Source organism: Denticeps clupeoides, chromosome 4 (assembly GCF_900700375.1).
Source record: "Denticeps clupeoides chromosome 4, fDenClu1.1, whole genome shotgun sequence".
Classification (NCBI taxonomy): Eukaryota; Metazoa; Chordata; class Actinopteri; order Clupeiformes; family Denticipitidae; genus Denticeps; species Denticeps clupeoides.
Genome location: NC_041710.1, coordinates 14,994,450 through 15,007,941, shown reverse-complemented (window position 1 = coordinate 15,007,941; position 13,492 = coordinate 14,994,450). Strand labels below are relative to the sequence as shown.

Sequence of the window (13,492 nt, the reverse complement as noted above, 5' to 3'; positions counted from 1 at the left end):
CTCGCAGCCACGGCCTCAGAAGGCTGCCTGCTGTATTTGTTACTTTGAAAAGCTTGCCGAGCGCTGTGGGTAACATTGTCCAGGGTGAGGATGAGAATGCTGCTGAGCACAGATGATAATGAAGACATGTCCTCTTTAGAAACTGTGATTTCTGGTCAAAGCCTCCTGTCGCGTTTCGGGTTTCTGCGGTGACAAAGGAGCACGCCACTCTCAGTCTGACTGAGATTGTGGTTAAATTGCCCTGCCACCGATTTTGGCTGGCAGGCGTGGCGCTTACGCAATGCGCTGCATACCACCGGACTGCGTATTGATAATGGATGCTGTGACCTTGGCAGAGGGCCAGAGCTGATCCTGCCGGACGGGGCCGACAGCACTCTTTCGAGGGGGCGAAGTGGGGGTGTAGGTAGCTTCCGGTAGCAGTGACTGTGTCACGTGTGACTTGCTGAGGATGGACTGGGTGCGACGTAACATCCAGAACGAAATCGGTCACCCTCACTCTTCCGCAGTGTTCAGATACAATTCAGAAGAGTAGAAGTATGTGAGTCGGCCATTTTAAAATAAAGAACACAAGCACACACATTTGATTTATTCCGATAATATTCCCATTTTCTTATATAACAGTAAGGCTGTCCTGTGTCTGCCAGAAGTGGCAGCCTCTGGTATTTGTGTTCAGTCAATACCATTTGTTGTTGCACTATTTCTAGGGCCCTGGGATGAGTGGGGGAGGGGAGCTTCACATGACTTCCCAGCAATTCTGCCCATGAACATACCAAACCTCTCACCTATAACCTTCATCTACGGTCCTGTGTGTTCTCTGGCAAATTTATCAGTTATGCCAAATGACTAAATGTTAATAAGTGGGTGGATTTTTTGAGAATAGCACACCAAGTACATAGAGAGCTTCATTTTGTAGATCTTTATCAGTAGTTCTCAACAACTAAGTCCACAACATATCCCAATATTCACTTGGGACACCAAGCATGGAGTTTTCAGATAATTATAATTTCACTGATAATAATTCTGATAAATAATTTTACTGATTAATTTTGCATGTATAAATGAATACTTGACACCCGGATGTACATGTTGTCTCACCATTTATTAATTCACCAAGTACAGTGAAAATGGCATCATAATATACAATGAATCATTCTTAGAATGTCATGACATTTTTGTAGCTTTTTTGCTTCATAAAATGATGTTCTATTACTGAAAATAGTAAGATTTCATGCACAACAAACCATAATCAGATTCCTCAAAAGAACGGTACAAAAGAAACAAAAATAAAAAAACATAGCTGTAATGTCCAAAAACCAGTCAAATAACACCCTGTTATTTGAGGATACTCGTAAACAGTGCAATAAACTCTAAAATCGCCATTTCTAACAGATTCATCAACGAAGCTCAATTCACAGTATACGATTTCTTAATAACAGTTAAACAATGATGTGTGCAAAACCCAAAACACATTCAGTAAGTCTTTAATAGTTTTTTTGTCTTTAAAAAAGCGGCCCATTCTAGATTCTGAATGAGACCAAAAGAAAAACAAAAAACCTGTTCTTCGTCCCACTGAAATTCTACTCTGCAGTACAAACATTTTGTTGATGAATTGTAAGACGGTAGACTAGCATATCAGTTTAAATAACAAATATTCAGATATAAAAATACAAATATGATTCTTTTTTTAAATTATTATCTTAAAAAGAAGCGTGCCAGGGTAAGAACTGTGGTGGCACCTGCATTGGCACCGGAGAGAGAGTTCATGCAAAGTGATGGAGAAGAAAAAGAAATAGTCTGAAACACAAGCCTAGCTACTGAGGAGTAGATCAATTCAATTATGCTGTTTAATTTAAGGAGTCATTTGTCCAAATCCACAGGTTTATATATATATATATATATCTATATAAAAATGGCCTGTATGCAGTTATTAGTATTAGTATAATGATGAGCATGTGGTGAAACAGGCAATACAGGCTTAACAAGTGAATCATGTGCAGCCTGTATTAGGCTACAAAGGCCATGATGTACGCCAAGAAAGGAAGAATGCAGCAGAACACGTCAGCAAATCAGGAGTCGAGAGAAAAGAAAAAGGCTTGTGGGGAAGTAAAAGTCTATTAACATTGCACCATCCTCGGTATAGTTTTTTTTTTTTTTTTACACTGGGTGCGCAGGACTCTTCAGCGCCTGCTTGGTCTGCTGGGCTGTGGCGGCAGCAGTGGGAATGGGTTCTCTGCGGTGGAGAGGACGGTGCTGAACTGAACAGCTCCAGCTCTCTGAGCTCAGGCAGGCTCCTGTACAACTCGAACAAAGAGTCATGACATGAGAATCAGTCTCCTGTTGTAGGGTGGTGGTGGTGGTGGCGGCTGGGTTTTTTTCTGCTTACGGTGCTGTTTGGAAGATGCTTGCTGTGGTGGTGTTGGTGGTGGTGGAATAATGGCAAGTTCGTCCATCGCTATACATCAGCAGAGGTTGGAGGACCATCAACCCCCAGCCCTCCGTCTTTCTTCGCAGCAGCTGGCTATTGTTCGTTGGTTTCGCTCGGAGAATTGCCAGCAAACCCCAGAATTAGTTGGTTTTTTTTTTTTTTTTTCTCAATGGTTGGTCTCTCCATCTCTCCAGCTTCCATGCCTTCTTCCATCTTTACTCCCTCCCTCTCTCCCTCTCTCTCTCTCGCTACCTCTCTGGATTTGTGTCTCGCTTGGTGCCGTCCTGCCGCTGAACCATCCTGGAACATGCACAGCCGACAAGTGCTTCAAATCGGTGATAAAATTAAAATGTCTGCAGAAGGCATCGCTCGGTGCTCTTTTACACGCCGGGTGACGCTTTGTCCGTCATCCCCTTCAGCACCTCGTCTATTCGGTCGTCTTCGATGACAACTGTGGAGCGAACAGAGAACACGGTCGTGTTTATTAGCGCCAAGTTTAATTAGTAATAATAATAATAAAGTAAAAACAACACTGACATTAATAATAATGCGTATAGAAATAATTCGCGGATCGTGATCTCACCTCGCTTCGCCCTGCCGATCTGTCCGAGTTTGGGGGGTCTCTTCGCCTGCGACGCCCCGAAGAAGGAGTTGGTGTCCTGCAGCCCGCAGCTGAAGGACATCTGGCTGACGTCGTTGTCCGCCCCGTAGCCGCTCATCTTCCCCTCGCCGTACGGCAGCACCTCGGACATGGTGGCGCGGAGGTCGGGCGCTCGACGGGACGAGAGTTCCGCGCAAACAGGCGCACTGCGCGGGGGAAGCCGGCGTGGACACCGGGAAGGTTCCTCCTCTCGGTCCGAGCTCCGGCGACGTGCGAGCTGCGCTGCTCAGACGGGTCTGCCGAGAGAAGTGGGAGATCCCGGGATCATAAAGGAAACCCGGGCGGAACGGTGAAGTCATCCATCCGGGTTTGAAGTGTGTGTGTGTGTGTGTGTGTGTGTGTGTGAGAGAGAGAGAGAGAGAGCAGAAAGTGTGAGAGCGACATCCACAGGCCACAAACAGCGACAGTGACTACGGATTTGAGAGGTCGCGGATTCAATAAAAACGATAAGTTAGGCGGAAATGTATATTTTACACGCACGCATGTATAGTGTATTAGTGTATTTATTAATTTTACGCATACTTGGCATTTCGTTTCTTCATATGATACGCACTTTGACGATCGACTTCGCCGATTACTCTCCTTTGTTCCTCTGTAACGTTATCTGGCGGCTAATTGGCCGCTTTTCGTTGCGCAGATCCAAAAACGTGGAGGTCCAGCGGTCGTCATGACGACGGGCAGGGCGCCTCTGATTGGCTGTTCACCTTCCGCTGTACTACCTCTCCAGGGTTTTATGGTGGCGTTAATAGTGGGGTTTACGACGAGATGTAATATTTACACAGGAAGTCATAAATTTGTTTATTCTGGATAAAAATACGTCATAAATAAAGAACGTTTTTGTTCAATACCAATGTTTCAAACAGAGGTGATGCATTAAATGGTGAGATGAAACTGCTCCCTTATCCATGGCTGCAGTACAACAGCACTGAGAATAGTGAGCATGGCAATAATATTGACAATAATCATATTCATCATTGTTTATTCTGTTTATTTAAATGAGGCCAACAGTGACAGCCGGGATTACAGTAATCTCTTGAATTCTCGATTTGCAAATATTCAGACAATAATTTACTACAATCCAGTGGTGAATTTGTTTGAATAGAAGCATACAGAAATGTGACGTGGTATTCTATATCCCACGCTGTCTTCCCCTCCCCTCTCAGGCTCCTCTCCTGTCCGGTTCATTCGCCACAGTTACGTTACCGTGCGTAACAACGACTCTGGCGTCACTGACAAGGACACAGCACCGCCAGCCCAGCTGCTGAGTCACCGCACTGTCACCTCCCCTCCAGTGTACAGGAGGAGACGCCTTGTTGGAACCTTACAGTTTTTATCAGACACCCTTATTTATACAGTATTTATCAGACACCCTTACCCAGAGTGACTTCAGTAGTCCACCATAGTTACAGGGACAGTCCCCCTGGAGACGTCCATTTCATGCTTATTTTGAATTGCTCCTGTAATATGGAGTCCAAAACACAGTTTCCAAAAACACTTTTTACTGCAACACAATGGTGATCCTACAATCGACAGTTACACTACAAATAAAAAAAACTTGTAGGCATGCATGAGCTAACCCGGCGATTACTCTGAACTAAACCAACAGATTCCAACATGATCAGCACTAATTATATTGTGCAGGACTGGTCATTATTTTTGATGACTGCTCCAGCAGCACAGATGAAAACATGCTGGCTATGCTGGGATAAATACCGGCAGTGGCGTGAAGGCGATTAGTTTCCAGTAGGAACCAGAGAAGCTGGATATTATCCATGGACCCCACTTCTGAATCGTGGAAAATCGTGGGTGGAGCGAGAAACAACACTCACCCATGAGGCCAGTGTTTTTCTAGGTAATTCCTTGTTTGTCCCAAACTGCCTGACTCCTCAGTCACCTCTGGCTCCCCCCTCCTCCCCGTACTGTCCTTACTGTCCATATGTCACCTTTATGCTAAAAATACACACATCTTGTTTTTCCTGCACACTGGGTGGGTTTACAGTCCCTGACAAAAGACAGAACGGTCACATTTTTGCAAGACAAAAGTTTTGTCGCCAATACAGAAATTAAACACTTTGTCAGCCAATGAAGTAGTTGTGCTGTGAGATCCAAACTTAATATCCTGTATGACTTGAAGGACTGCATCCATGCGGTTTGGCAAGGATTCATACAATTTATTGATGAAGTCATCAGGAATAGCAAAGAAAGCAGTCTTGTTCATCAATATTCTTTGGTTTCGTCTTCCATGTGACCTCTTTTATCCTACCCCACACATGCTCAATGATGTTCATGTCTGGTGACTGGGCTGGCCAATCCTGGAGCATCTTGATCTTCTTCGCCTTAAGGAACTTTGATGTGGAGATGGAAGTATGTGATGGAGCACCATCCTGCTGCAGAAAATTTAACAGAAGATTCATCTGAAAAATCTTCCTTCTGCCATCTTTTTAGCAAGCTGTTGGCCTTGGCAAATGCCACACGGTTTGTCATTTGTTCAGTGCTGGATTCTGGGCACTGATTCAACCATGGAGGCCATTTCAAGACAGAATCCGACAAACTGTTCTCGTTGTCACAGGGACTTCAGGTGACCAGGTCTCGTGGAGCTCTGCTGCAGTGGAACATGGGCTGGCCTTGGATTTTCGAGCCAACAAACGGTCCTCTCGAGCAGTTGTCTTGTGGAGTCTGCCTGACCTGGGCTTGTGAAAAACGTCTCCAGTCTCTTCAAATCTTTTTTATCCTCTGTACTTGACGCTGAGACACATTGAAGGTGTCTGCCACATCAGCAGTGATAATCAACACTTTAGTCTCAGGGTTAATCTCAGGCATGTTTGCAGAGGTCTAGTTGCAGTTGATGTGAAGGTCTAGTGAACTGGGGTTCTTTTTATACATGCCTGAGACATAATAGATCCATTATTAGTTATAAGTGAAGCTCATATGTCAAGGCGACAACACTTATGTCTTTGCAAAAATGGACTCAATGAGCTTTACCAAGCTTTGAACATTAGAATACTTTTTGACAGTTTCGTTTTGCACAGAAACATTTGCGGCCATTTGTTAGGGACTGTACTATGTTTCCTTAGCCTGTCTTTGTATTTTCACATCCTGTCTATAATGTTTATGCTGTTTTTCGCATTACGTTAAACTTATATTGCAAATCTTGTTCAAGATATTTATGTCATTTTGGCAGTGTGTGTGCTGCTTGCACAGGCCCATAGGTGCTGGTCTGACTGTGTATTGCAGTGCAGAACCGGGACAATTTCCACTCAATCCCTCAACACCCAAAACCTTTAGTTTGTACAAATTAGACATACTAGCAACTTGCGCCACCTACTGGATATTTTTTTAACTACAGAATCAACACCGTCTGCTAGGTTTTATGTTTATAGTTTAATTTAATTTAGCATTTTAAAATAAACAGGGCATAAAAAGCACTGCTGCCAATAAAATTCCTATTCCTAGTTGAATGTGGTGGAAAACAGGCAGCGGTCAGCTGCTGCCAGGGAAGCTGCAGCTGTTGCTGAGTAACACTTGGCCCCTCCTGACCTCTCCTGACCTTAAAGTGGTGATTTATGGCAGCCAGGAACCCCGACTACAGCCCCACCTGCTCTTCACAGACCCCCCTCCGTCCAGCACCTCCTAGGGGGGAAAAGTGGTTCTTTTTCTGTCGTGCAGTGGATTTCCATTCCACCCTCTGCCTCTCTCAATCAAAGGTAACAGAAATAGCTTTTCAAGTTGTTACTGAGCAGAACTGTGCTTTGTTATTTACGCTAAATATATTATGTAAATACATTTACATTTATCAGATGCCCTTATTTAGAACGAGGGGATCAGTAGTTACAGGGACAGTCCCCCTGGAGCAACTCGGAATTAAGTGTCTTGCTCAGGACACAATGGTAGTAAGTGACTATGTGGTACTCTGGCTCATAGGCAAAGTACATACATTGTGCATAATGTCTTAATTTCCATGCAACGAAGTCACTACAGCTTAATTTTGCTGCAGGCTTTTGGGATAACTGCTGGATAAATTAAATTATTTGTCATATAAGTAATTTTCTTTTCATTCATTTTATTACATTGAAGTTTCTGTGTGAGATGTGTTGAGTTCATATGATGTGTTGAGTTCAATAATGAACAAAAAATGGTAGAATGTTCTTTATTTTCATTCCTTACATAAAGTTACATTAACATAACTGTTTTTTCATAGTCTAAAATTTCACAGAAAAAATGTGCCAGTGGTGCCCAATATAATTGATTCAATTAATGAATGAACTGGTCACTGACATAAGTGCCTGTTCCACACATGCATCTGTATATGTGCATGAGTGTATATGTGCATGAGTGTGTGTGTAAACATGTCTTTATGAGTCTACAGTATGCACCTTATATGTCCTTTTCTCTACTGCTGTCCTGTCATTCAGAATAAAGCACTTAAGTATGAGGAGGGGGGTGTGCATTCATCCATACTCCGGATCTGAGCTCACTGTCCTCCTCATATGAATTATATGCATTTTTATTTCAGTTACGTGAATAGCTTCAAAATTTACCACTTACTTTACTTGAATATTAAAAAAATAATCTTATAATTTACATAACATTTTCCCACATAGCTGCTGGAGGTGCTCCCAAAAAATATGACCATGAGAAATTAAGTCAACATCAGAATGTCCCTAACTACATTTGAATTTCTGAAAAGATGTTCATGCCTGGTACAGAGGCACCACCCTGCGGATGTTCTGCCTGCAGATGGGACACGTTGGCTGAGGAAGAGCCTGGTAGCAGCTGAAGCAGCAGCATACATGACCACAGTCCAGCAGCACGCAGCTGCGTGGGTTACTGAGGCAGATCACACAGCTGTTCTCCAGGGGCTCCTCGCCTGCGCTTCGTCCGTCGTCCACCTCTTCACTTATCCTCCTAAACTCCCTTCTCAGCCGATCCATTTCCCACTTCTCCTGCAGCGTGCGGTAGTAGCGCCGTGCCACCCACAACACTGCAGCCACGCCCACAAGTGCACAGACAGAAGCAAGCACCCGCCACACCATCACTTCGCCCTCCTGCTCCAGACGCAGGGCTTCGAAGTCTGACGTGCTCAGGAAGTACTCTGCGCCGTTACTGGGCGGCCGCAGCTTCACTATCCGGTCTGTGTCCAGGATGAGCTCACCAACCCCAGTCAGGGTGGCGCCCACCTTCAGCATCTCTTCTGTCTCTAGTTGACCTTTAGGCTTCTCACCGCTCAGGTACTGGCCTATGATGTCGGTGAAGCCGAAATTGGCCTGGTGGAACTTCTCATGAATGATCTCCATCTTGAGGCCTGTGGCCTCCAAGGGGCACAGCACCCGCACCACAGCCTGGTCCGAGCCCACGATATTGAAAGGCACGGCATTGACACGCTGATGAAGAACACGCTCACTATCTGTCCTGAAATTATAAAGAAAAAATATTGAGAAACCATGAGTAACATCACAGAGGCGCCGTGTAAGATAGAGCGTTCGAGAATGTCATAATCACTAGTGCATCAATCTGAATGTAAAATAAAGCGCTGCTAATTTGCCTGTCATGCTTGGAGGCCGTGATCACGTTCATCTAGAATAAATCCCTGCATGCCTACCAAGTGCGTGCGAAGCTGTTCCACACCAGCTTATGTTCTTGTAAAACAAGCTTCTCTATAACTCCAACCGTGCCCTCCTGGAACTGACTCCTCAGCGGCTCTCCTACCGGCTGCACCGCCCCTGTCCACCCAAACAGAGCAAATGATCAGGAGAAACTCTGGACACATAAAACACGCACATGAGCACATGACATCTGCAACATGACAGAACTTAATCCAGGTGTAATTCTGTCACATGAGTCGGCCATGAGGTCATTGTTAATGCCCTCTTAACAAGGTCAATTACCTTCAATAACAACATACTGAAGGCACTTCCCAGGGGTCTGATTCAAAAGGTTCACCAACTCTCCGTCCACAGCTAACTGAGGCGCCTCCTGAAAAACGAGAGAAGTGAGAGGCATTTACACGGGTTTCTTGATCTCCCGCCGGGGAATTAAAACACCGACATTGAGCTTGTCCACGGTTTTCCTCTTGTTCCTGTAGATGTAGTAAAAGAGTCCTGCGAGCCCCAGACTGGAGCCCAGGCACACCGCCTCCAAAGACCTGATGGAGCAGAACTCCATCCTCAGTTCACCTCACTCTTTAACAGTTACGCTGCGGAAACGAGAGAGATGAGATCAAATAAAAACATCTCATTGATCACTATATGAAATCAATAACTGATCAATAGCTGAATTGTAAGTCCATGTAAAAATTGCGAATACTTGGAGACAGGGTCTGTCTGAAATACAAATCACGAGTCACGTGTAACATGGCAGCCCGACATTAGTTACCTAAACTATTGACGCGGCGACGTAATACTCACTTAGTTACCTGTGTTTCGTCTCGTTTGTTTAAAAAAAATGAAGGTCCGTCTCACAAAATTGTCACGAGTGCGTCGTTCCCCTTTCGCTCTCGACGACTCGGAGTAGCGCAGAGTTCACACAGATCTGCGCAGACGAACTGCCGTCCTGTCAACAATACCACGTCCACGTGGGCCTGCGCTGTCCTTGCGCTTCCTTGACGTTGTGTTTGAACTGTTTTGGTCACGTGCAACGCTCTGCGCGAATCACGTGATTAGTCGACAAGCCTTCTGCCCAATGCCGTCCGTTTGTGGTTGTTGCCAGACTGTAATTTCTTTCGACCTATTAATGAAAATTGTTTTATTTCCATGAGGAAGAATATTTGATTGACTTCTGATGATCATGAGTCTTTTAAAAAACTGTTGAAAGGTGTGGGACATAGACACGACATGCAGTTGCTACTTAGCTTTGCTACCTTTTGGCTTTGACTGGGTATTTGGCATGAATCGAAGGCTAATATCTGGCAACCTTAATAGCAGTACGCGTGGAGCTCAGCGCCCTCGCAGCACACCGAAATGGCAGGAGTCGGGAAGAAGAGGCTCGCTGCTTCTCCCTCCCGGCTGTGGGCCACCCTTCGCTCAATATGGCAGGACAAGCATCTAATTTTGTTCAAAGCGGAGTACACATTCCTAGTCGCCGCTGTTCTGTGGTTCCTGGAAATTGGAGTCAACGTATGGGTCATTCAGAAAGTTGCTTGTAAGTTGGCTAATTTTAGCCAGCACTGCAAACTAGCGCAGTTGCTGTCATGTTCCCGGCGCATCCCATAATAATAACAACACATAAACCCGAGAGAGCTTCTGTTTAGCACAGGCATCTTAACTTTTGATAATGGACGAGTAATAGTATAATCTGTAGTATATAACGGTCATGGCTACATCACACTCAACGTGCCATTATTTTCAATAATCTCCATGCATATAATTCTGTAAAATAGATAACAAGTTACATGCCATCTGTATCATTAAATGTGCTTTGAATGTATTTCACAGATACAGAAATTGATTGGAAAGCCTACATGGATGAGGTGGAAGGCGTCATCAATGGAACTTACGACTACACACGACTGAAAGGAGACACCGGTCCTTTAGTGTAAGTTTGTACACTTGATACATACATTTCTCAGCAGTGATGTGTTCTAACGTGCTTGGCTGTAACGTAACGTGTTCTATTGTTGTTGTTCTTTTCCAGGTACCCAGCTGGTTTTGTGTACATCTTCACGGCACTTTACTACATCACAGACCATGGAGTGAACGTCCGTCTCGGGCAGTACCTGTTTGCTGCATTCTACTTGATCACACTGCTGTGTGTATTTCACATCTACCACCGCACCAGGAAGGTACGTCATTTTTACCAAACAGATCATTTACTTGCAGTTAATACCAACACAGTTCATTTATTGTTTTTTTTTTTTTTTTTTTAATCCTCTCTGAATAATTGTGCTTTTTTTCTTATTTTCTGGACACTCCTGAAACGTTTTTGTAGGTTCCTCCATATGTGTTCTTTTTCGTGTGCTGTGCCTCTTATCGCATCCACTCGATATTTGTCCTGCGGCTCTTCAATGACCCGGTGGCAATGATGCTGCTCTTTGGTGCAGTCAACCTCTTCTTGGCTGGCCGCTGGACACTGGGCTGTGTCCTGTACAGGCAAGTCTCCACATCTAGATCGGAATAGAGGTATTTTAAAGGCTTGACCTGTCTTTATCAAGTTGACACACCTAGCTATTTTTCAGTGTGTGAATTCTAGGTAAGTGTCTTACACTTCATGCCTGTGTATTTACATTTTGATCTTTGTTTTCTCCTGTCTTGTGGACAGTTTAGCTGTGTCCGTGAAAATGAATGTGCTCCTCTTCGCTCCTGGCCTCCTCTTCCTCCTGCTAACAGAGTTTGGTCTGCTGAGGACTCTGCCTAAACTTTTACTCTGCGCTGTTATTCAGGTCATTGTTTTTGTAAGATATCAGCTAATTTAAACACAGCATAAATGGGAATGTATTTATGTGTGGAATGTGAGAATTATTTTAATATGGAATCTCTACCTCAGACTGTCTTATTCTGTCAATAACAGCTGCTGTTGGGATTGCCGTTCCTCCTGGAGAACCCCATTGGCTATGTGAGCCGCGCATTTGATCTGGGCCGTCAATTCCTCTTCAAATGGACTGTGAACTGGCGTTTTCTGCCTGAGTGGCTTTTCCTTAGCCGATACTTTCACCTGACACTGCTGCTTGCTCACATTTTCACCCTGGCACTGTTTGCTTGGAAGAGATGGAAGAGGTGAGCGTGAACCACCATTATTCACGTTGTGGTTTGTGTAGTAGTAGTCATTATTTAATGTGCATGTGACTGTTTAGTTTTGGGGTCCTGCAGCTGTGTAAAAGGCTTAATATTTGATTGTTGTATGCTCCAGGCCTGGAGAGAGCATGTGGGGTCTGCTGAAGGACCCTGCCCAGAGGATCCAACCTGCTCAGAAACTCACTTCAGATCATATCCTTTCAGCGTTCACTCCAACTATAACCCACAAAACTTGAAACAACTCGACTGACTTGTTAAATTGGATGGTAGAGCATGGTGTTTGTCCCTGAAAGTCCATTGTGTGAATTTATGTAGTTTGTTGTTTCAAAGTGTTGTTCAGTCCTTGACCTCCACTCACGTATAGTGCTTGTTCTCTTTACCTCCAACTTCATCGGTATGTGTTTTAGTCGCTCGTTACACTATCAGTTCTACGTTTGGTACTTCCACACGCTTCCTTACCTGCTGTGGAGTGGAGGGGTTCGGAAGATGGCCCACCTGCTCCGGTAAGACCTGGAGCATACATGTTAATGTTGTCTTAATTTGTGACACAATTATATCTTTATATATAAGGAGTGGCACGAAAATAGTGTCCATTGCAAACAGTTTCATATGAATTAATTCTCAAATTGATGATTTTGCATTAGTAGGTAATTGTGTACACTAATATGTGCTTAATAATACTGAATTAAGTTTAACATTAACTGACTGTTTTCTGTTATTGTTTTGCCGAAGGGTTTTGATCTTGGGTCTTATCGAATTGTCGTGGAACACCTACCCATCCACCAACTACAGCTCTGCCTCCCTGCATGTCTGCCACCTTGTTATCCTGCTGTGCCTGTGGTTTAACCCCACACCACCGGCCCAAGAAAAAGGCAAGCGACAGTGAGCTCACCGCAAACTGGGCCTTCCAGCCACTGGAGGAGGGGCAGCAAAGTACCCTTTCCTGTCCAGGCCATGGTGGCGCTAACCCCACAGGGGTCAGGGTGCACAGCAACAGGTGGATGAATTTGATGGAAAACGCCAGTCTTCTTAGACCAGTGTGCAGTGTTTCAGCTCCAAAATAGTATGTCTGGCAGGTTTTTGGACCATTCTGGCATATTGTGGGGAAAAAGAGATATTAAAAACAACTATCATTTTAGATTAAATTTGACCTTTTCTTAAAGGCTTTGTCCATGTGTGCTGAATATAAAGCCTTCAGTAAATAGGAAATCTCCTATTTACTGTTTGTTTTTGTGAAAATGTGCTTTAGGCCATTGCTTCCATTTTGTGAGCACAGAGCAAAAGACTAAGATTATTTTGTTAGACCACAGTTATGGTACTATTTGTAAGTTGACAACATTGTAATAAAAATTTGATTTTTTTTTTTTTTTTTTTTTAACTTTCCTTGTTTTTCTTTCATCCACATACATTTCATATCTGTTAAGTCATAATCAGGGTTGCAGAAAAACCCAGAGGAACCCTTCTGCAGCAGGGGGAGAGCATGCACACTACACTAAACACACAAAGTCTGAGCCAGGATGTGAACTCACAACCTTGCTGTGAGGCCACATCACTAACTGCTGCACCACTGTGTACGTCGTTTTTGTATCAGATAAATATAAATTTACAACTAAACAAGCTTTCTTTCACTTACTGAAGAGTAGAGTTGAAGAAGTATCATATCTGCTCAAATCTATACAT

At 44.0% G+C, this 13,492-nt stretch overlaps 3 protein-coding genes and 1 long non-coding RNA gene across 6 annotated transcripts; 2 read left to right on the top strand and 2 right to left on the bottom strand.

Annotated features, from left to right (window-relative positions):
- Positions 1-2,120: 2,120 nt before the first annotated feature.
- Positions 2,121-3,707, bottom strand: camk2n2a (calcium/calmodulin-dependent protein kinase II inhibitor 2a). Of its 2 annotated transcripts, XM_028975287.1 has the most exons (3): positions 3,609-3,707; positions 3,009-3,322; positions 2,121-2,876 (listed from the first exon to the last, which is right to left on the bottom strand). In XM_028975287.1, the coding sequence occupies exons 2-3, from the start codon at positions 3,175-3,177 to the stop codon at positions 2,806-2,808; spliced, it is 240 nt and encodes a 79-aa protein (XP_028831120.1). In that variant the 5' UTR covers positions 3,178-3,322; positions 3,609-3,707; the 3' UTR covers positions 2,121-2,805. The 2 variants fall into 2 exon arrangements, with proteins under 2 accessions (XP_028831120.1, XP_028831119.1); XM_028975286.1 differs by lacking the exon at positions 3,609-3,707 and having other exon boundaries at positions 3,009-3,422.
- LOC114787601 (uncharacterized) lies at positions 2,692-3,933 on the top strand. Its single transcript, XR_003749427.1, has 2 exons — positions 2,692-3,375; positions 3,724-3,933. It is a non-coding gene; the product is annotated as an uncharacterized LOC114787601 (long non-coding RNA).
- Positions 3,934-7,219: 3,286 nt separating this feature from the next.
- mul2 (mitochondrial E3 ubiquitin protein ligase 2) lies at positions 7,220-9,701 on the bottom strand. 2 transcript variants are annotated; one of them, XM_028975277.1, is made up of 5 exons: positions 9,499-9,701; positions 9,132-9,279; positions 8,972-9,059; positions 8,686-8,806; positions 7,220-8,495 (listed from the first exon to the last, which is right to left on the bottom strand). In XM_028975277.1, the coding sequence occupies exons 2-5, from the start codon at positions 9,246-9,248 to the stop codon at positions 7,778-7,780; spliced, it is 1,044 nt and encodes a 347-aa protein (XP_028831110.1). In that variant the 5' UTR covers positions 9,249-9,279; positions 9,499-9,701; the 3' UTR covers positions 7,220-7,777. The 2 variants fall into 2 exon arrangements, with proteins under 2 accessions (XP_028831110.1, XP_028831109.1); XM_028975276.1 differs by having other exon boundaries at positions 9,491-9,700.
- A 325-nt stretch (positions 9,702-10,026) lies between these two features.
- Positions 10,027-13,140, top strand: alg3 (ALG3 alpha-1,3- mannosyltransferase). The gene is made up of 9 exons (XM_028975273.1): positions 10,027-10,223; positions 10,517-10,616; positions 10,716-10,863; positions 11,010-11,170; positions 11,340-11,460; positions 11,589-11,794; positions 11,928-12,004; positions 12,171-12,315; positions 12,545-13,140. The coding sequence occupies exons 1-9, from the start codon at positions 10,043-10,045 to the stop codon at positions 12,696-12,698; spliced, it is 1,293 nt and encodes a 430-aa protein (XP_028831106.1). The 5' UTR covers positions 10,027-10,042; the 3' UTR covers positions 12,699-13,140.
- Positions 13,141-13,492: the final 352 nt, after the last annotated feature.

Excerpts from the sequence above, each read along its gene's own strand:
- camk2n2a (XM_028975287.1), bottom strand. The coding sequence starts at position 3,177 with ATGTCCGAGGTGCTGCCGTACGGCGAGGGGAAGATGAGCGGCTACGGG. Across the intron at positions 2,877-3,008 it reads GATCGGCAGGGCGAAGCGAG|TTGTCATCGAAGACGACCGA; the intron begins GTGAGATCACGA and ends TTCGCTCCACAG.
- mul2 (XM_028975277.1), bottom strand. The coding sequence starts at position 9,248 with ATGGAGTTCTGCTCCATCAGGTCTTTGGAGGCGGTGTGCCTGGGCTCC. Across the intron at positions 9,060-9,131 it reads AAACCGTGGACAAGCTCAAT|GAGGCGCCTCAGTTAGCTGT; the intron begins GTCGGTGTTTTA and ends CTCGTTTTTCAG. Across the intron at positions 8,807-8,971 it reads TCAGTATGTTGTTATTGAAG|GGGCGGTGCAGCCGGTAGGA; the intron begins GTAATTGACCTT and ends TTGGGTGGACAG.
- alg3 (XM_028975273.1), top strand. The coding sequence starts at position 10,043 with ATGGCAGGAGTCGGGAAGAAGAGGCTCGCTGCTTCTCCCTCCCGGCTG. Across the intron at positions 10,617-10,715 it reads GGAGACACCGGTCCTTTAGT|GTACCCAGCTGGTTTTGTGT; the intron begins GTAAGTTTGTAC and ends GTTCTTTTCCAG. Across the intron at positions 11,461-11,588 it reads TACTCTGCGCTGTTATTCAG|CTGCTGTTGGGATTGCCGTT; the intron begins GTCATTGTTTTT and ends TGTCAATAACAG.